Below are 22321 nucleotides of genomic sequence, written 5' to 3'. Positions count from 1 at the left end.
CCACCCGCCCCACAGCGCCCCCTGCCGGCCGGGAGGACCCCGGTGGGGGGAGACACGAAGATGGCTTCCCCCACCCCCCCCCACCCCCTCCCCACCCCCAGCCCAGGCTGCCCCCAGCCCCATCCAGCCCAACCCTGGGCACTGCCAGGGCTGGTGTGAGAAGGGATTCCCCGCCGAGTGGGTAATCCAGGCTCGCAACCCACCCGGTGCTTCACAGACAACGCCTGGCCTTCGGTTGCCGGCCTGTTAAATTTCAAATTTCTTTCGACTTTTTTACTGTTTGAAGTGGTAACGTTTCGTCACTGATCTGACTCGACTCGACACCGTGATTTTCACCTAATTGCGCTAAGGAGTCTGGCTGTCTGCATTTTACAAGGTTGTCTGTTAAGCTTTCTTATCACTGCACGCAGAGCTCAATTCTTCCTTCTAAACAATGTAACTCTGTGCAAAAACAACATTTTTATTCCCGCAATTCCCCCCTTTTCTTCTTTATAAACTGTCGATTTTTGCAAAAAAATCTTGCCAGGTTCCTTGAAGAGGAAGCTGGTTCTGCGGTGTATTCCTACAACACATAATTCAGATTACAGATTAGTTTCTCCCAAGCTTAAATCTCCTTAAGACACACACCCAATAACCCCATCCGCTCACATCACCCACCAAACGCACCCAGGTCCTTGAGTGAAGACAATGCTACAAACGGGTTTGCCGTTTCCCAAGGTAGAAGCAACCCACGTCGCCTTCCTCAGCCGCTTCCCTACACGCACTGCAGGGACTTTACCTCTTCCCACAGTGTGTAGGGGCTTTGTTTCAGCAGGACCAGGGTGGTTGTCAGCTCCTTTGGTATTAACTAGCCAAGTGGCTTCTGCTGTATTTGCATCCCGGTGTTTCCATGCCCAGTGCCTGCAGCAAAGTCCTTAACAGTCCATTACATCTCTCAGCCTCTCCAGAGGCTTGTAGGTGATAGGGGATGTGAAACACCCATTCAGTGTCATGCCTCCTGGCCCAGGAGGTTACAAGGTTATTTTGGAACTGACTCCCATTGCTTGACTCTATTCTCTCCAGTGTACCATGGCTCGCTTGATTGCAGCATGGGTTTCACGCTCATGGGTGACCTGCGTGATGGTCTAAATGGTCGGGTCCACCCCTCAAACACGAGCCCATCTGTACGTGGCATCTCTCCCTAGATGTCCTGATGTTTCATGGGCCCATCGACCTACAAACAGCTCACCCTTACATCCCCAGTCCAGATCCACCTGAGCTGCTCTAATTTTTGAAGCTCGGTCCACCTCTTCGTTATTCTGATGTTCTTTGGTGGCACAACACTTGGGCATGTGAGCCTCTACATGCTGTACTTTTACACTCATGTTTTCCACTCGGGTAGCAATGTCTTGCCACAGTGCAGAAGCCCAGATGGGTTTACCTCTGCAGTGCCAGTTGCTCTGCTTCTATTGCTGTGACCACCCCACCCTCACCCCCGAGGCCATTTGCCACCATCCATGAGCCAGTATAAAGACAGAATACTGGTCACTTGTCTCTTTCAGCACTTTTTAGGGCCATTTGAATGCCTTTCACCTCCGCAAACTGACTCGACTTGCCTTCCCCTTCAGTGGCTTCCACAACTTGTCATGTAGGACTGCAAACAGCAGCTTTCCACTTCGATGGTTTCCTGCAACACAACAGGATCCATCAGTGAACAAAACATAATGCTTCTCATTTTCTGTTGCTTCATTATATGGTGGTGTCTTGGGCATGAGTTACCTCCTCAGGTGATACTACAAAATCTCTGCCTCCTGGCCAGTCCATAATCTCTTCCAGGACACCCGGGCAGCAGGGTTTCCCCATTCAAGCCCACTGTGTAATTAGCGCTACTCACTTACTCCATGTAGCATCAGTTGTGTGATGCATAGCAGGGATTCTCCCTTTAAACATCAAATGTAGTACAGGCAGTCGTGGTGCCAAGAGGAGCTGTGCTTCTGCACCAACAACTTCTGAAGTGGCTCAAACCCCAAATACAATGTCAATGTCTCCTTTCCAGTTGGGATGTAGTGGGCTTCTGATCCTTGATACCCCTGGCTCCAGAATTCCAGAGGTCAACCTCAAGTTTCTGCTCAGGTTTTCTGCCAGAAGCTCCAGTTGAGGCCATGTGTATTGGCTTTATGTGGCAAGGGCTCTTATCGTTCTCTACAACCACCTGAAAGGAAGGTGTGGGGAGCTGGGGGTTGGCCTCTTCTCACAGGTAACCAGTGAGAGGACTAGAGGGAATGGCCTCGAGTTGTGCCAGGGGAGGTTCAGGCTGGAAATGAGGAGACATTTCTGCTCAGGAAGAGCAGTCAGGCACTGGGACGGGTTGCCCAGGGAGGTGGTGGCGTCACCGTCCCTGGGGGTGTTCAAGGAGAGGTTGGACGTGGTGCTTAGGGACATGGTTTAGTGGGTGACATTGGTGGTAGGGGGGTGGTTGGACCAGGTGATCTTGGAGGGCTTTTCCAACCTTACTGATTCTAGGATTCTATGATTCTAAGGGCTTGTATTGGGTTTATATTGTGTTTATGTGGGTTGTTTATGTATTTATATTGGGTTTATGTGGCTTGTATTAGGTTTATGTGGCTTATGTGCTGGGCAGGCTGCAGGGGAGGCCTCTGCAGAGCCCCGCAGCTGCCCCAGGTCAGACCAGAGCCAGCTCCAGATGGCTCCAAAGGAACCCGCTGCTGTCCAGAGCCAATCCAGTGAGCAACGCTGGGTGGGCCTCTGCGAGAGCGGATTGAAGAACGGGGAAAAAAAAACAACTGTTGTGCAACAGCAGCTGGGGGTGAGAAAGTGTGAGAGCACCAGCCCTGCAGCCCCCCAGGTCAGTGCAGCAGGAGGCAGGAGGTGCTCCAGGCACACAGCAGCAGTTCCCCTGCGGCCTGTGGAGAGGCCCCTGGTGGAGCAGGCTGTCCCCCTGCAGCCCACGGGTCCCACACGGAGCAGATCTCCACGCTGCAGCCCGTGGAGGAGCCCCCGGTGGAGCAGGTGGATGTGGCCTGGAGGAGGCTGCGGCCCATGGAGAGCCCCCGCAGGAGCAGGCCCCGGGCCGGAGCTGCAGCCCGTGGAGAGGAGCCCACGCAGGAGCAGGGGTCTGGGGGGAGCTGCCGCCCACCCCTGGGGGCCCCGTGCTGGAGCAGTTTGCTCCTGGGGGATGGACCCCGTGGTACGGAGCCGTGTGGGAGCAGTTCTCGAAGAGCTGCTGCCTGTGGGCAGCCCCCGCCGGCTCAGTTCGGGAAGGACGGCATCCCATGGGAGGGACCCCACGTGGAGCAGGGGCAGAGAGGGACCGAGGAGGAGCGGCGGAGGAGTGGCAGAGACGAAGTGTCAGGGACTGACCACAGCCCCCGTTCCCCGTTTCCCTGCGCTGCTTGTGGGGGAGAAGATAGAAGAGGGTGGGTGGGAGGAAGGTGTCTGTAGTTTGCTTTTAGTTTCTCAGTGCTCCAGTCTGCTAGGGCAATAAATTATATTTATCTCCCTGTGCTGAGATTGTTTTGCCCGTGACAATAATTATTGAGCGATCTCCCTGTCCTTATCTCAACCCTTGAGTCCTTTCCATCATATTTTTGCCCGTTTTTCCTTTGAAGAGAGGGAGTGAGAGAGCGGCTGTGGTGGAGCTCAGCAGCCCTGCAGGGTAGAACCACCACACCGTGCTCGCTAGGTGCGGTGTAAAGCGTGTTTTGCATAGCTGGCCCTACAGACAGCCCCAAGAGCTGCTGCACGAGCTGTTTCCTCTTTAGTCAGTTCAAAGGCTTGTTGATGCTCAGGGCTGCACTCAACATAGGCCCTCTTGCGAGTCACTTAATACAGAGTCACAAACTGACTGTAGCCTGGAACATGCATTCTCCAGAGTCCCACAAGACCTAGGAAAGTTTGTATTTCTCCCTTGTTAGTTGGTGGGGACATAGCTGTTATTGAATTGATCACATCCATCCTGCCATTTTACTCACAAGAACTGGATCTCTCGTGTGAGTCCTTTGGCCTTGCTTTGCTTTACAGCAGAACCAGCTTTCAGAAGAATTTGGATTATTTTCTTCCCTTTCTCAAACAATTCCTCTGCTGTGTTACCCCACGCAGTGATGGCATTAAGGTATTGCAGGTGTCCAGGAGCTTCCCCCTGTTCCAGTGCAGCCTGGATCAGTCCACGGCAAGCAGTAGGGCTGCCTTTCCACCCCTGGGGCAGTCGATTCCAGGTGGACTGGATGCCCCTGCAAGGGAAAGTAAACTGGGGCCTGCATGCCAATAGTCCACTGTCTTCATAATTCTGGAGTTAGCCGGACACCAAATCCACCGTTGGTCCCATCCCATCACTCCACTGCATCACTGGCAGCATGCTGGCATACAACAGTGGCGCTCTGTATAAACTTCCACCACGTGGAACAGATTTCATCTGGATCTTTGGGTGCCTGGTCATCATCCAGATCACTATAAACCATCCTGAGCACAGCTAATTCCCTCAGGTACTGGAGACCTTTCTCCACGGTGGTTGACTTGCCTGGCTGATGCACAGTACCTTCCTTGAAGGGATGGATACCTTTCCTTCACGCCTGACATGGGACATCTCCAGACGCTGAGGACTTGTGCCCTTTCCCAATCACTTTGCAAGGACCCTTTTCCTAGAGAGGGATTCCAGCTGCCTTCTGATTCCTAGCTACCAGCCCCAGTATCCCAGCATCAGAGCAGCCAGGTGAGAATGTGCTCACCTGGGTGACAGCTGAAATCCTTTTGCTATCTCACAGCTCACTCAGGGATAGGGTTCAGGTGGTTTCAGACTCTTCTATGATTTTTGTCTCTTCTCCCTCCCATTTTTGTGATGGCTCTGCTTTAGAGCTGCCTGCCTCTTCCCTTCCTTGAAGGGGTGCCTTGGGGTGCAGCTGCCCCAGCAGCCTGGCTCAGCCCCAGCACAGCCAGCAGCTGCCGAGTTTCATTTTCAGGCACTGCACCAGATAACAGCCTGACTTCCAGGAAAGCAGAAAGTCTCTCCCTGCTGTGCAAACAGGAAGCTGCAACCAGTGCAGAGGCTCGGGGCTCTATAAAGAGTGGGGTCAGAGCTGGGCTGAGATGCTGCCGGAGCTGGGCTGAGGCTGTGCAGGCGCTGCAGAGCACCAGGGAGGGCAGGTGGGTCCCTGCTGACATGCGCTGGGCAGGGCAGGGGCCACACGCGGAGCCCCCTCGGCCTCCTGCTCGCTGTTTCACCCATCCCCTGCTGGGCTGCGAGATGCCAGGAGGGCAGCAGGGCTTTTCGCACAGGGGAAATGGGCTCTGCTCGGGGGCGCAGGAATGAGGAGCAGCTCCCTCCGGTCAGGCTGCTGCAGGAGGTGGGGGGCCGTGCTGCAAGGGCTGCCCTGGAGGGCAGGGAGGATCTGGGAGCAGGGACAGCAGCAGGCAGGGAAGCAGGAGGCCCCCCGGGACAGCCCAATACCCCGCAGAGGTGCGAAGCCCAGTGGTGGGGCTGGATGGGGAAGTGATTGCTGCTGCTGCAGGAGCCAGCCCTGCAGAGCCAGTGCAGCCACAAGCCCAGCTGGGCTGGAGCTGGTTTTTCTCTCACATGGGGCAGCTGCTGGGCAATGGGGAGCAGCAAACAAACTCCTTACGTTGCTTTCCTATGTGCAGCTTTCTGATCCTTCCTAAACTCTCTTTACCCCAACCCATGAGCTTGTCTTGCTTGTGTGTCTCCACTTCTCTCCCCGTCCTGTTGGTGGGGAGCGGGTGAGCTGCTGCTGGGTGCTCCTTGTTGGCCGGGGCCAACCCAGCACAGGGGTCCTCTCCCTGCCTTGGGGGCTGCAGCATCACCCACAGCAGGCAGAGGCACGGTCGGGATGGAGTAATTTTTTTCCTTGTAGCTGGTATGGGCTGTGGTTTTGATTTAGGATGAGAATGATGCTGACAGCACCAATGTGTTAGTTGTTGTGGAGCAGTGCTTGCACAGAGCCAAGGACTTTCCTGCTCCTCACGCTGCCCTGGCAGCGAGGAGCCCAGGGTGCACAAGGAGCCAGGAGGGGACAGAACCAGGACAGCTGACCCCAAGGAACCAAAGGGATGTCCCATCCCAGAGGGCATCCTGCTCAGCAATTATATCTAGGGGAGTTGGCTGGGCTGGGGGGCGGCCGCTGCTAAAGCAAGGGTTAGGCTTCAGTCAGTGGTTGGTGACCAATTGCACTGTGTATCACTTGCTTTGGATAGTCATTGGTTTATTATTATTATTACCATCATCATCATTATCCCTTCCTTTTCTGTCCTATTAAACTGTCTTCTTCTCAACCCACAAGTTTTTAGCACTTCATAGTGTCCTAGAATGGTTTGGATTGGAAGGGACTGTGGTGGTATTATTCTGCTGGGCAGCTGAGCTCCACCACAACTGCTCTATCGCTCCCCCTCCTCATAGGAAAAGTGGGAGGAAATGCAATGAAAAGGGCTCACGGATTGAGATAAGGACAGGGAGATCACTCAACGATTATTGTAATGGGAAAACAGACTCAGCGTAGTGTGATTAGAGAAATTTATTACCTATAACTAACAAGCTAAAGCACTGAGAAACAAATAAACAAAACCAAAACAAACAAAAATGACAACTTCCTCCCCCCGAGCAGCACAGAAGAACCAGGAATGGGGGCTGCGGTCAGTCCCTGACACTTCGTCTCCGCCACTCCTTCTCAGTCCCTCTCTGCCCCTGCTCCACGTGGGGTCCCTCCCATGGGATGCCGTCCTTCCCGAACTGAGCTTGCGGGGGCTGCCCACAGGCAGCAGCTCTTCAAGAACTGCTCCCACACGGCTCCGTCCCACGGGGTCCATCCCCCAGGAGCAAACTGCTCCAGCACAGGTCCCCCACGGGTGGGCAGCAGCTCCCCCCAGACCCCTGCTCCTGCGTGGGCTCCTCTCCATGGCTGCAGCTCCGGCCCGGGGCCTGCTCCTGCGGGGGCTCTCCATGGGCCGCAGCCTCCTCCAGGCCACATCCACCTGCTCCACCGGGGGCTCCTCCACGGGCTGCAGCGTGGAGATCTGCTCCGTGTGGGACCCGTGGGCTGCAGGGGGACAGCCTGCTCCACCAGGGGCCTCTCCCCAGGCCGCAGGGGAACTGCTGCTGTGAGCCTGGAGCACCTCCTGCCTCCTGCTGCTCTGGCCTATGGAGGCTGCAGGGCCCTCCCTTATCTAACATGGGGCAGCTTCTGGATTCTTCTCACAGAGGCCACCCCTGCAGACCCCTGCTAACAAAATCTTGCCATGTAAACCCAATATGGGGACCTTAAAGCTCATCCAGTTCCAACCCTCCTGCCATGGGCCGGGACACCTCCCACCAGCCCAAGTTGCCCAAAGCCCCATCCAGCCTGGCCTTGAACACCACCGGGGACAGGGCTTCCACAGCTCCTCGGGGCAGCCTGCACCAAGGCCTCGCCACCCTCGGAGGGAAAGATTTCCTCCTTGTACATAATCTAAACCTACCCTAAGTAGTTTAAACTCATTCCCCCTTGTTCCATCACCCCACTCCCTGACAGAGTCCCTCCCCAGCTCTCCTGCAGCCCACTTTAGGTACTGGCAGGCTGCTGTAAGATCTCCCCAGAGCCTTCTCTTCTCCAGGCTGAACAACCCCAGCTCCCTCAGTTGGAGCCCTGGTCTCCCTCAGGAGAGGTGCTCCAGCCCCTGGATCATCTCTGTGGCCTCCTCTGGACTTGTTCTAATTCTTCCGTGTCCTTCTGGTGCTGGGGGCCCCAGAGCTGAGCGCAGGGCTCCAGGTGGGGTCTCACGAGAGCAGAGCAGAGGGGGACAATCCCTGCCCTCGTCCTGCTGGCCACGCTGCTTTTGGTGCAGCCCAGGGTACGGATGGCTTTCTGGGCTGCAAGCGCACATTGCCGGTTCACATTGAGCTTCTTGTCAACCAGCATCTCCAGGTCCTTCTCCTCAGGGCTACTCTCGATCCATTCTCTGCCCAGGCCTTGCCTCCAGCATGTGGACTGTACCACACAGATTGTCATCAGCAAACTTGCTGAGGGTGCGGTTGATCCCAGTGTCCGTGTCACTGACAAAGATGTTAAACCGTCCCGGTCCCAATACTGACCCCTGAGGAACACCACTCATCACTGGTCTCCACCTGGACATTGATCCGTTGACCACAACTCTTTCAGTGCGACCATCCAGCCAGTTCCTTACCCACCGAGTGGTCCCTCCGTCAAGTCTATGTCTCTGCAATGTACAGACAAGGCTATAGTGGGGAACCATGTCAAACGCTTTGCACGAGTACAGGTAGATGGCATGAGTTGCTCTTCCCCTATCCACCAATGCTGTAACCCTGTCGTAGATGGCCACCAAATTTGTCAGCCATGGTTGGTGGTTTTACCGTGCTAGGCAGCTGAACTCCACCGCAACCGCTCTCTCACTCCCCCTCCTTAGAAGAGGAAGGGAAGAAGTAAAGGAAAGAACAACTCGCGGGTTGAGATAAGGATAATTTAATTAAAGGGAAGAAATAATTATTAAGGAAAGATTATTATTAATTAAACAATTTAGCTAAAGGGAAAAAAGGGAAAGGGGAAAGGGGAGGGGGAAAGGGAAAAAAACACAACAAAAAAAAAACAAGTAAAGGCTGTGTGGAAGTGCAGAGGAAAGAAATTACTCTCTACTTCCCACAAATGAGTGATGCTTGACCACATCCTTGAAGCAGGGCCTCAACACACGTAAGCTGGTGTTCAGGAGGACAGACGTTTTTGCAACAAGAGCCCACCACTCCCCTCTTCTTCATTTTTCCACCTTCTATTGCTGAGTGTGACATCATATGGTGTGAAATATCCCTTTGGTTGGTTTAGGTCAGCTGCCCTGGTGATGTTCCTTTCTCACTTTTTTGCCCACCCCCTAGGAGGGTTAGAGAGAGCCCTGATGCTGCGCCAGCACTGCTCAGCAGCAGACACAACACTGGTGTGATACCACTGCTGTTTTAGCTACAAGTGCAGAGCACAGCACCGTGTGCGCTGCTGCAGGGAAAGTTAACATCCCAGCCAGATCCAGTACACCACGATCTGCTCTTAGTGAAGCCATGTTGGCTGTCACCGACCACCTCCCAATTTCCCATGTGCCTCAGATGAGCTTCTAAGAGGATCTGGATTTTTTTTTTTCCTTTTAACTTTTTTTTTCTTCAATCCTCTTCCGCATCCTGCTGTGGGGGTGGGGGGAGCCAGCGAACAGCCGTGTGGTGCTTAGCTGCCTGCTGGGTTAAACCACAACATCCTCCAACACCACCCCAGTGTGCTTTGTGCTCCTCTGGCAGCTCCCCCAGGGCCCTTCCACCACAGCCCTGGGCAGGCATCGGCTGCTCCCTGCATCATGCTCTGAAAACAGCCCCTGAGACAGAGAGTCTGTGCATTCCCAGGTCATCTGCCCGACCATAAGAAACCAAGGACCAAAGTCCTAAAGAATCCTAGAATGGTTTGGGATGGAAGAGATATTATAGATCATCCAATTCCAACCAGCTGCCCTGGGCAGGGACACCTCCCACTAGATACATAGAGTAATAAAATATGCAAGTTAGAGGGAACCCACAAGGATCATCAAATCCAATTCCTGGGTCCCCAGAGAAACACCCAAAAATAAATAAAAATCAGATCGTGCATCTGAGAGCATTGTCCAAACGCTTCTTGAACTCTGGCAGGCTCGGTGACGTGACCACTTCCCTGGGGAGCCTGTTCCAGTGCCCGACCACCCTCTCGGTGAAGAACCTTTTCCTGAGATCCAGCCTGAACTTCCCCAGGCACAGCTTAAAGCCATTCCCTTGGGTCCTATCGCTGGTCACCAGAGAGAAGAGAGCAGCGCCTGCCCCTCCGCTCCCCTCGTGAGGAAGTTGGAGGCCACCATGAGGTCTCCCCTCGGTCTCCTCTTCTCCAGGCTGAACAATCCAAGTGACTTCAACCACTCGTCATATGTCTTCCACCCTAGAAAATTTACATTCTTTGTTCCTTTAGTTAGTAGTTTTGCATGACAAAAGTGTAAGGGTATGTGGATGGTGACAGCGTTGGCTTCATTAAGGTTATCCAGTCTCCAGTGGCTACTTGATGGGCCAGAGATTGCCTCTCTACAGGCCGTGGAACTATGGAGAGGCCTCTTCTAATGGGTGGTGGCCTCCCCTAACCTGATGTAACCAAAGTCTGTTTTCCCCTTCCACAGCCATGGGGTCACAGGAGGAGAGAGCAGATGCTGGGGAAAAGGCACACCTTGCTAAGAAATTGCTGGCAGAAGCATTTGAGAAGGAAGGACTTGATGAAGAATACTGGCTCCCCAAACTGTCGGAGATATTGGGTGTTAAGTCAAGAGGTGCTTTGAAACATCTGCAATATGAAGACTACCTTAAACTGGAGTGCGAAGTACGGTACCCCTGGGAGACCAAGGCACTCCGAAAGCTCCTGGGAATCACAGACAACAAAAGAGCTGTTGATGAGCTGCAGAAGCAGCGCTTGGAGGTGATGAAGCAGAGACAAGAAGCAGCCAAGTCAATCCTACAGGAGCTGGAAGAAATGCAGAACAGCCGCAGCCACAGCAAGGAAATGATAAGACAGAAAGAGGAGGCACTATGGCAAGCCATGGACATTCCCAAGGAGTACTGGGCACCGCCAGAGAAGGCATTGGTGGATGAGCTCGTGAGCATCCAGAAGCAACTGGAGCAGCAGGAGAAGTCCATGGGGAAGAGAGAGAACATCTCTGATGAGGAGGTCCTGAGGTGGGCATCGGGAGGCCTGGCTCTGCAGGGTATTTACCAAACCAACAGCCTGGAGGATGTGCTGGCAAAGCGAGAGCAACTCATCAGGATCCCTGATGGCTTCACGCTCACTGGTCCAGAGCAAGGGTCTCTGCTTGAGAGGAAGGAGTTCTCCTCCTCTGCAGCAGAAGCCACTTTCACCAAGTCCATGGAGCAGCTGGGGTTCAGCATCAGCGCTTCTGCCACAAATGGGTTCTGGGGGTTCAGTCTTGAAAAAGATGTAGATTACAGCAAGTCCTCACAGTCAGAGGACTCCCATCGTTCACGCTCGGAGCAGATGTACATTTGCACCACCAAGTACCAGTACATCCCTCTGGCCTCCTGCTACTTCCAAAAGGACCAGCTTCGCCTCTCAGAGGCAGCCCTGCGAGAGCTGCAAGACATTGAACAGCTTCTGAGCATCACCCAGGAAGCAGAGAGGTTCCACCTACTGAAGAGCAGGTGTGCCAGCTTCTTCAGCAGGTTTGGGTCCCACGTGAACCAGGGACCCCTCCACTTTGGGGGTATATTCTGGTGGAAAGCATCTGCTGAAGGTTTCAGAGCAGAGCAATGGGATGAGATGAAGCAACAAACATCTGAAGCACTGAACAGCTACATCGGGGCTAGCTTCAGTGGCTTCGGTACCAAGTGGGGAGTGAAGGTGGGTATTTCAAACTCCACCTCACAGGCATCATTTCAGGGAAGAGATAGAAGCAGCACCCACACAGCAGTTCAGCTCTGTGTGACCAAAACAGGGGGCCCATCAGAGACGGATTCCCTTCCCGAGTGGAAATGCGGGCTTGTGGCCAATAACACAACCTGGTATGTGATCGACCGGGGCTTTCAGCTGATCCCAGTGTGGGACATAATCCTGTCCAACCACAGCAGCGATTTTAAATCCTCCTATCAAATGAGCAGCAGCCTCAGGGCTGTGTACGAAGCTCTAACGAATCACAGCGTTGGCGTGATCTTTGGAGAGGAACTGGCCAGTGCTGTGGAAGAGGCCAGAGCTTTCCTGGAGCACGTGAAGACCTGGGAGGTGACGGTGGATGAAAAGAAACTGCTCATGTTGTTAGATTTTAAACAGGGTCTGAATAACAGGACAAAAAATCACAGTGTCTGGATCAACATATGTCTGTCAGACAAAGCGTTGCAGGAGTTCCTGGTGAATACCGTTTCTTTTTGCCAGAAATCTGCTCCAGAAAACACCGCCTATATCAAATCTCTGCTGCGGTGCCTGCTGGATCCTTACATCTATTCTGTCAAGGACTTCCCCGGGGCTTCCTTCATTATGCAATGGGTCTTCCACACAGAGCACGCGCCTCCCAAAACTCCCAGTATTTCCAATCTTGCAGATCTCACTAAGACACTGCTGCAAATGAAGGAGTACATCCAGGAAGTGACCTACGCACCGGCAACTTCTGCATCCACCATTCATGAAGCAAAGATCAAAGCCACCCTCACTATAAGCCTGGCTGTTTATTCCTTGCTCCAGTTTCTGCAGCAAAGGGCACAGAAAGACGTAGAACTCTTAGTGCTCCTAGTTACAACCAGCATGGGATACCAAGTAGAAAGCAGCACCTTTCAGTACCTCCTTGGGTGTCCAGAAATTAATTTCATGATAACGGAAATGCAAATGGCACATAACGAGTATCAGAGCCTGAAGGAACAGGATGTTTACAGAGCTCAGGCCTTCCTGCTGCTGACGGGCCTCACCATAACACCCGAATATAAGAAGGTGACCCCTGAGCAGAAGAATGACCGCCTAGTTTTCATGAAAGAAAAGATGGAAAATGCATGGTCTACAGAGATGAAAGCTCTCCTCGAAAAGCACAATGCATTCAAAGACTGGGAGGTGCTGGAAAGAGATTTGCAATCCTCGATCAGTGGGCAACTGGAGGACACATCTGACAACCTGAAGAAAGACAGTATAATCAAAGACATGGAAGATGCGTTTCAAGGCATGCAGCCTCCCAGTCAATGCAAACCCAAATCAGACAGCAGCACATCCAAAGCAAGTCAAGCCACTGCAAACCCAGAGTTCCTCAACTTACTTAAGCGCCTTGGGCTGGAAAGGTACTATCCAAGAAAAATGGGCACAGAAGATTTCCACATAATATACCAGACATCTGTACATGACAGCCAGCCCAGCAAGGACAGTGAGCTACCATTTTACTTCCTGCAAAGGCTACTGACCGTGGATTATCGGGTGAGGTACCTGACTTGCAAGGAGGCGAGTAAACCGGGAGTCGTGCCTGCACCAAACACCTCAGCAGAGGACCACGAGCCCTCTGATTCCTTTGATGACTTTTTCAGTGACTTGGACAAAGAAGCCCGTGAATCTGCAAGCAGGGAGAGTCATGTGCACCCCATGGACCTCCAGATGGCAATTTTTCATTGTGCTGATGATTTCATGAGACAATACCTTTCATCAAAGCTTGCTTTCTGCCAGTTTGCACTGCCCCTTCTGGTACCAAACCCGTGCACTTCACAGATAGAGTTCCCTCTCTGGTCCCTCAGCCAAATCAAGAAGAGCTGGAAAGGGTCAGTGAGATCGGGAGAGCAGACGAGGATTAGTAGTCACAACAACAAACTCATTTGTCAGGCAGAGACACCCATCGTGTCCTTCCTACGCATCGGCAGCTCTCCTTCTTCTTCCAAGTCTCAGCTCCTGAATGCCCTGCTGAGCAAGCAAAAACATGACACTTTTTTCCACCGACATTGCAAAGGCAGCACCAAAGACTGCTTCCTGATGAAAGGTGTTGTGGAGATCTCCTGGTACCTTCCTCGTGGTGGCGACGACGACAGCTTTAATGGCCCTGTTGCTTTCTGTAACCTGCACGGAGATGCGAGGGATCACGAACCCCAGCTGCAGTTTTTACAGGAGATCTCTGCCGTGAATGTGGTTCTCGTTTCTGACTCTGATCAGAGCAACAAGAAAGGCAGGAAAATTTTACATGATCTGTGGCAGTCTCAGAGGCCGTTGGTTTGTCTTTTCACTGAGAAAGAGAGCATTGCAGCTGGCCGATCTAGCCAAAACATAAGAATAGGGATCAAGAACAGAAATGAAGCAGAATTAATGGGTGAGCTGACAAAGACCATCCGAGACCTAGTGGGAGGGTCGAGCACACTTGTTAGCCTCAATGCATGTCTGAGCACAGCTCGCCAGTGTGGCTTCTTAGTCGATGAAGATGCAGAAGCGTGCGTGACAGCCAAAGAAACGGCAATTACGCTGGTGAATCTGTTGAAGAAAGAGAAGTTGTGTGAGATCAAATCACAGCTACTGCCTCTTCAGGAAAAACTGTGGTACATGTGGTGTAAAAAGGACAAAGAACTCACTCGCTTGCAGGAAAAGAGGAACAAGAGCATAGAGCATCATCGAAGCCAAATTGAATTGGAGAAGTCTGCAATAAGAAGAAAGCAACTAGACAAAGCGTTCCCCCTCAATCAGCTGATGAACACAGTCCTTGGCTTTCTCCAGTCACAGCCAGACGATATCAAGAAATTCTTTCTGCAGTGGGTGAAGGTCTTCATGGACGACCTGTCCTCTGATCGCCTTGACGAGCTGAAGAGAGAGTATCATCAATTATGGTCTCAAATCCTGGTATTAAAGAAAAGCAATGAAAAAAGCAACCTGAAAACTCAATTGATGAATAAGTTAGATGCCCTTTCCGATGAAATTAATGATTCGTCCATTGGCCTTGAGCACATTTTGAGAGAGGTAGGGCAGATTTATGAGGCGCTGGAATCAACAAACTCCAAAGAAAAATGCTTTAGCAAACTACCTGAAATTGCTGCCGATCTGATGGTTTCAGGGTACCCCATTGAGCTGATGGATGGTGATGCTTCTTACGTACCACTGCAATGGATTGGAGCAATCTTTGACAGGTTAATTGAGAAGCTAGGGGACAAGCGAGTATTCGTTCTTTCCGTGCTTGGCATCCAGAGCACAGGGAAGTCAACCCTGCTGAATGCCATGTTTGGTCTCCAGTTTAACGTCAGTGCAGGGAGGTGCACCCGGGGAGCGTTTATGCAGCTCATTAAAGTGGACGAGAAGCTCCAACAGGATTTGAACTTTGATTACATGCTCATTGTTGACACAGAAGGACTTCGTGCCGTAGAGATGGCCAATAAGCAGTCACTTAATCATGACAACGAGCTGGCCACCTTTGTCATTGGCATCGGCAACATGACTCTGATCAACATCTTTGGAGAAAATCCTTCGGAAATGCAAGACGTCCTTCAGATTGCTGTGCAGGCTTTCCTGAGGATGAAGCAAGTAAATCTTTCCCCAAGCTGCCTGTTTGTGCACCAAAACGTGGGTGAAATAACCGCAAAGGAACAGAACATGGAAGGACAAAGACGTCTGCAGGAGAAGCTGGATGAAATGACCGTGACAGCGGCCCAGCAGGAATTCTGTGACGTCACCTGCTTCAGCGACGTCATCCGCTTTGACGTGAACACCCACATTCATTACTTTGCTCACCTGTGGGAAGGAAACCCACCGATGGCACCGCCCAACCCCACCTACAGCCAGAACGTCCAGGAATTAAAGAGCAAAATTCTCCAAGCTGCCAAGAAGGAATCGCAGGGCAGCTTTTTGAGGCTCTCCAGCTTGAAAGTTCGTATTAGTGACCTGTGGAATGCCTTGCTGAACGAAAACTTCATTTTCAGCTTCAAGAATTCAGTGGAGATTGCCGCATACAAGAAACTGGAAACCGCATTTAATCAGTGGACCTGGCAGCTGAGAAGTCACATCTTAGACTTGCAAATGAAACTGGAAAACAAGATTCGGAATGGGGAGTTGGGGAAGGTTACCATGGAACACCTTCAAAAACTGGTTCAAAAGACAAATGATGCCATCACCAAGAACATGGAAGCATTCTTCGGTGAAGACAGAGACTGTGAAATACTGATCCAATGGAAAAGCAACACGGAACTGAAGCTGAAAGAACTGAGAGAGTCCCTCCTTGCTGAAACAAGAAGGAAGTGTGAGAAACTTATAGAACTAAAGAAGAGCCAGAGTAAACTGGATGAGAGGAAGTCCGAGTATGAAAACGAGCTCCTGAAAAAGAGCAGAGAGTTGGCCCTGTCTCTAAAAGGCCAGGAATTAAGTGAAAGTGAACTGAGAAAGCACTTCAATTCTCTCTGGATGCACTGGGTTACTGAAGTCTCCTCTGCTGCTCCCCCTCTAGAACAGGTGGACATCGATGTGGACATAGAAAATGTCCTTCTAGATCACTTTAGGGATCCTAATGTGGCTGAACGAATCATGAAGCTTTACCAAAAGACTGTCTTTTGTCTTAACATAGAGAAACACGTGTCTAAGAAAAAATGCTTGGGCATCATTCCTAAGAGTTTTGACAATGCCAATATTAGCAGCATGCACCGCATTACAGATAGCATCGAAATGCATGTGATGGCAAACATTGAGAAGAAGGAAAAGGACAAAATGGATTACAGTCGAACTTTTATTCATGAAATACTAAATGAAGTGGAGGAAGGTATGAACTCTGTCCCTACCACTGCAAAATATAGTTTTAATAAAGACTACCGAATAGATTTATCACTGTACCTGTGCAGAATGGCAGCAGAAAGGTTTAAAGACATGCATGCAGCATTCAGGAAAGCAAACGATCCAGCCGTCTACCTGGAGAGCAAGAGAGAAGACTTCTTTAAATGTTTCCAGATTTCCTGCCAAGGAGCCTCTTGTATCACAACATTTGCTGATTTCCTGTGCAGCAAGATTGCCCCAGCTCTTCGACACGCCATCTATGAGAAGACAGCTCTTGACATAGCTCGAGACATGAAGGTTAAAATACCAGATTTCAGGGGCAATAGATCCACTCTGGAAACTTGCATGCTGAAATACCTAGCAGAAGAAGAAAAATTTGAAAAATTCATGCATTACCTTAATTTTCCAGGAGACTTTTTAAAAAATTACATTCAGACAAAAGTTGAGACATACTGTTTAGGTGAGAACAGAAGGCTAGAGATGTTTTTAATAGAATCCCTTACTCGTTACTATGAAAACATTCAGTCAGCTTTTTTTGCATCAACCAGAGTTGTCAAAGACAGAAAAGACAGAAACGATAAAATCTCTCTTTGGCTGGATGAATTCTGCAGGACACTTGGAGACGTGCTAAGCTTGCCCAGAAGTGACCTGAAGGGCATTGAACATCAGGAGATAACAGACATAGAGTTCCTGAATAACGCCATGACAGAAGCACTGTCTCCCCTGACTGATGATCTCAGGAAAGAGTTTGCTAATGCTGATATGAGCTCATTTGAAAGGCAGCCTCACACAATACTGGCTGAGCAGTTTGCAGGGTGCCAGGAGAAGTGTCCATTTTGTGGGGCTGTTTGCACTAACACTATGCCAAACCATGACGGAGACCACCGGGTTGTCTTCCATCGTCCACAAGTTTTGACAGGATACAGATGGCATAAAACAGACAACCTAGCCATTGATATTTGTTCTAGCTGTGTTTCAAGTGATATCTACTTCAGGATTGGCAAATACGGACGGTTCCAATACAAGAGATATCGGGACGCAGGACATCCCTATTCCACTTGGAACATTCCTCCTGATCCGTCCATGCAAGCATACTGGAAATGGTTTGTGTCTTATTTCAGGACACAGCTAGAACAACACTACAATGGGAAATTTCATGGCAGAGGAGAAATCCCTGCATCGTGGCAGACAGTTACAAAGCAGAATGCACTCGCTGAACTGGAGAAATATTAGGCTAAGTTGGTATGAAGGAAAAGCTGCAACTGCTTTGCATTTTAGAAGAACATAATATGAGGCTAACCACAAAATATTGTTGTAATGATTATGACCTTAAACCATGTCAAGAAAACTAAATGTAATTGCTTGCAAAGTTGGGTGAAATAAGGAACGCTTCTCATGCTGCTGCTCAGTGATTCCCTTGCTTTGTGATAAAGTCAAAGTCCTCTTCCTTTCTTGCCATAAATATTTACATCAGCTTTGTCTCAAAGCAAACTAAAAAAATATTCCTGCAGCAAGCAGTCATACCACCAAGATTAAGACCAAGTGCCAGATGAAGAGCAAAGGCAGCATTACAAAGTACCAATTTTATCAGCTGCTATGAGAAAAGAAATGACACTGGCAAAAGAACAGTTTCCCTGCAACAAATACTTGTCACACTCATAGAAAGGACAGTGGGGTCTGTGTGCAGGTGAACATTTGTGGAAAACTCTGCTTTTTTTTTTGGCGGGGGTGGTATTTTACACATTCATAAACTTAGTACTCAGGTGCTGTTCTCTTTCTGATGCTGTTAAAGCAGGTAACGCAGCAGCCTATGTGGATTTAGACAGTGATTTTAACTCTGTGGTTATTAGGTATATGTCCTAGGTTAAGATGTGCCCACACTTCCATGAGCCATTCTTACTCATGGGCCTGGGCCTGGCAAACTTCCCTCCAGCTCCTAGCCACCCCAGCTGCTTTTGCGAAGCACTTCTGTGTTGGGTAAAAGTCTTTTATAGGCAATGTAGAGAATTAGACAGCTTTGCAGCTTCCTCAGCAGCTGTCAGCAGTGCATGATCTCAGTATTTGTGCTGTCAAGACAGGCAGGTGGCAACTGAACAAAAATGGTCTAGAGAACATGTAAGTGGCTCTGCCTGCACCAGTGCAGTGGGAGGGGGTTTTTACTGTGCAGATTTCCTGCAATCCTACTGGAAACCCAATGACCAGAGTCTCCTGGAGAGCTGGCAAAAGTGGTGATTCATTAAAATTCTTTGTAGTCTTTGCTAATAAACTCTTTGAGTTGGACTGGACTGGTCTCTGCATGCTTTATTTCCAGGTGAGCCACAATTCTCATAGAATCAGAAAATCAGAATGTTTTGGATTGGAAGGGACTTGGATTGGAAGATCATCTTGTTCCAACCCCCCTGCCATGGTCAGGGCCACCTCCCACTAGATCAGGTTGCTCAAAGCCCCATCCAAGCTGGCCTTGAACACCTCCAGGGATGGGGCATCCACAGTGTCTGTGCGAAACCTGTTCCAGTGCCTCACTGACCTCATAGTGAAGATTTTCTTCCTCATTTCTAATCTAAATCTCCCCTCTTTCAGTTTAAAGCCGTTACTCCTTGTCCTATTCCTACACTTCCTGATAAAGCGTCCCTCTCCAGTTTTCCTGGAGGCCATTTCCTTTAGTCCTCTCACTGGTTACCTGTGAGAAGAGGCTGACCCCCAGCTCCCACACCTTCCTTTCAGGTAGTTGTAGAGAGCAATAAGGTCTCCCCTGAGCCTCCCCTTCTCCAGACTAAACACCCCAATTCTGTCAGCCACTCCCCATACGACTTGTGTTCAAGGCCCTTCACCAGCTTTTTACCCCTTCTCTGAACAGGTTCCAAGGCCTCAATGAACAGGGGGACGATCACCTCCCTGTTCCTGCTGGCTGCACTATTCCTGATATAAGCCAGGATGCCGTTGGCCTTCTTGGACACCTGGGCACACTGCTGGCTCATGTTCAGGCAAGCATCAATCAGCACCCCCAGATCCTTTTCCTCTGCACAGCTTTCCAGCCACTCTGCCCTAAGTCTGTAGCACTGCATGGGGTTGTTGTGGCCAAAGTGCAGGACCCGGCACTTAGCCATGTTGAATCCCATCCCACTAACCTCAGTCCATTGACCCATCCTATCCGGGTCCCTCTGCAGGGCCTTCCTACCCTCTGGCAGATTGACACTTCCCCCCAACTTGGTGTCACCTGCAAACTTACTGAGGGTACACTCAATTCCCTCATCCAAGTCATCAATAAAGATACTAAAGAGGATGGGCCCCAACACAGACCCCTTGGGGAACACCACTGGTGACCAGTCACTAGCTAGATTTCACTCCATTCACCACCACTCTCTGGGCCTGGTCATCCAGCCAGTTTTTAACCCAGCAAGGGGTTTACCTGTCCAAGCCATGAGCTACCAACTTCTCCAGGAGAAAATTATGGGCAATGTGCCAAAGGCCTTGTTGAAGTCTAGGTAGACTATGTCAACTGCCTTTTCCTCATCCCCCAGGCGGATCATCTGGTCATAGAAGGAGATGAGCTTGGTTTCATAACCTCCCCTGGCACCGAGGTCATGCTGGCAGGCCTATAGTTCCCCATGTCCTCCTTATGGCCCTTCTTATAGATGGGTGTCACATTTGTAAATCTCCAGTCATCTAGGACATCTCCAGTTGACCAGGACCACTGATAGATGATGGAAAATTGGCTTGTCTGTGAGAAACTATGTTGTGCTTTTGCAGCAGATAACTACTTTTCTGTATTCAAAGGTAGTTGTGTAGTCATAACAAGGAGAAATGCTAAGTAGATAAGTGGACAGTAGAAGGCCTCACTCTTCTAAAATAAGATAGAAGCTTGAGAAAAACAGGATGAACAGTGTGAGAACAGTAAAACAAGGATCACAAGTTCTCAAAACATAAGAAAGGAGAAATTAAGGGTTGAAAAAAATAAAAATTGTACATACATGGTATAGAGGAGCGTCAAGTAGCTTGTGAACCTGTAGTACTGAACCAATGCGGAAACAGGGGAGGTGATCAGGCGTCGGGTAATAGGGAATAAAAGGTTATGATTTGTTTACCATAATGCACTCCTAATTGGCAGGACGCCCGCCATTGCAATTGCGAATAAAATAGCTTCACAGAAGATCCTGTCTGAAGAAAATTATTGAGATTTTTCTCACAATTTGGGGGCTCTTCCAGGATCTTGTCGCCTACCAAAGAGTTCTTGCCACCACAGACAGGAAGGTGCACCCCGCTGATTTCAGTGGTCCCGTCGGGGTTGGTGGGTTGTCTCAGTATGGCCGGCAAAGGACCGAGACTGTTAATCTGAAGACAGGCTCTGCGAAGCTCTGGGGAGAAGGGAGGCCAGCACTGACATACCACAGACACAGCACAGACATGGTACAGGCACAGGGATTACTGCTGATAACCCAGACCGGGAAGCCGTGCATGGACCGAGGTAAGGGAAACTTTACTGTATACTGCCTCGGGTTGGGTTCCGGGAGACTCTTGTGTGGAGTGTGAATGAGATGCACTTATAGTGCGAAGCGAGTGTGGAGTCCCAATCCGTGAGGCTCTGTAGTCCCGCGAGGGGACAAACGAAGTCCCCTCGGCTGGAGAGGGACAAAGCGAAAGAGAGACGAGCAAAAGAGAGTCTCGGGGGTTTGGGCCCTTAGGTGTACGGTACCCCGAGCACGGCAAAGTGAGGTGCTCGGCAGTACACCCCACCTCTGTCCTAATCCTAGGTGAAGGCGTGTGGTACCCCGTGGGTGGTAAAGTCCACAGCAGCACGTCAGGAAGAGATGGGGATTAAGGGTTCCAGGAGTCAGCAGGGTTGGGGTGGAGACCCCGGCATTGTGCCTAAAGATAGCCCTTTGGAGAGAATGATAAGGATTTGGAAAAACAACCCAAAAACTAGGGAAAAAGATTTAAAAAATATATAATTAAAAATGGTTAGATATTGTGTAATTGTCTGGCCTAAAAAGCTAATAAAAGGAACTTCAGTATTTTGGCAAAGATATGGGTCTGATGAAAATTCAGGCTTGAAATTTATATGTAAACAATAAGGTTCCATTTTCAGAGGAGGAATCAAGTTATGCTCCCTATAATCCTAATACTGCACCGGAGGCAGCAGCAGCTGCTCAAGGAGGGGAGACAGGGACTGCAATTGACACTGTCCCTGAAGAAGTCGCGGGGGGAGCGTGGAGCAGTGGGAGCAGAGGCGGGGGGGTCCCAGTAGGGCTTCGGGGCCATGCGGGGGTGCTGCGGGGCTGGTGCCACTCCCCCCTTACCAGCAGAGAGGTTAGGAGTTTTAAGAAAGAAATGAAGTTTTAAACCGAGGGCCTAGCAGAACAGTCAAATCCGTTTCTGAGGCCTAATTTGTATTCCTGAGGGGAAAATGTCAATCTTGAGTATGTTATTCACTGGAGAAGAATGTTTAGGAGGGGAATGATTTGGCAGGCAGCTATGCAAGAATGGGAAAGAACTAACGCACCCCCACCCCCAGACAGAGAGTAATTCTGATAGAGCAGAAATATCCACTTATCTAACTGTGGTAATAACAACCCACAACATAGAAATCCTATGAGAGACTCAGGGTCAGAATTAGAAAGTACTCGGGGATGAATCCTGAGGACCTGCTAGCCCAAGGGCTCTTTAAAGTTAATTTTGTGATTAAAGCCTGGCCAGATATGCAGAAAAAGCTCCAGAAGGTGGGAGGATGGAGTGAACAGTGCAGGTAGTATGAAGGTGTATGCCAGGAGGGGAGATGAGAAGGAAAAGCAGAGAGCAAAACAAATGGTATTCACAGCATACTGGGTAGTGAGGCAGAGGGGGAGATAGAGGGCCCAGGATGGAAAGGAGAGGAAGAGAGACGAAGGAATGGCAGGCAAGGAAAGCTACCTGTGTTTTAGCCTAAATCCCAGCAGGGACAGGCTTTGAGAAGATCATAGAATCATAGAATCATAGAATATCCTGAGTTGGAAGGGACCCTTAAGGATCATCAAGTCCAACTCTTGATACCGCACAGGTCTACCCAAAAGTTCAGACCATGTGACTAAGTGCAC

General features: G+C 50.4%; 2 protein-coding genes across 2 annotated transcripts in view; both read left to right on the top strand.

Moving 5' to 3' along the window:
* Positions 1–3861: 3861 nt before the first annotated feature.
* Positions 3862–18530, top strand: LOC310897193 (interferon-induced very large GTPase 1-like). The gene is made up of 2 exons (XM_083830542.1): positions 3862–5139; positions 10168–18530. The coding sequence occupies exon 2, from the start codon at positions 10170–10172 to the stop codon at positions 17481–17483; it is 7314 nt and encodes a 2437-aa protein (XP_083686668.1). The 5' UTR covers positions 3862–5139; positions 10168–10169; the 3' UTR covers positions 17484–18530.
* A 2160-nt stretch (positions 18531–20690) lies between these two features.
* Positions 20691–22321, top strand: part of LOC310897192 (interferon-induced very large GTPase 1-like) — a 70808-nt gene continuing 69177 nt past the window's right edge. Inside the window, exon 1 of the mRNA XM_083830539.1 lies at positions 20691–20715. Within this exon, the coding sequence (XP_083686665.1) occupies positions 20706–20715 (10 nt within the window). The 5' untranslated portion in view covers positions 20691–20705. The remainder of the gene's footprint in view (positions 20716–22321) is intronic.

This window comes from Anser anser (assembly GCF_964211835.1).
Source record: "Anser anser genome assembly, chromosome: 3".
Lineage (NCBI taxonomy): Eukaryota > Metazoa > Chordata > Aves > Anseriformes > Anatidae > Anser > Anser anser.
The sequence above is the reverse complement of the archived record's forward strand: the minus strand, read 5'-3'. Positions and strand labels throughout refer to the sequence as shown.

Coding starts and splice junctions, on each gene's coding strand:
- LOC310897193 (XM_083830542.1), top strand. CDS start 10,170: ATGGGGTCACAGGAGGAGAGAGCAGATGCTGGGGAAAAGGCACACCTT.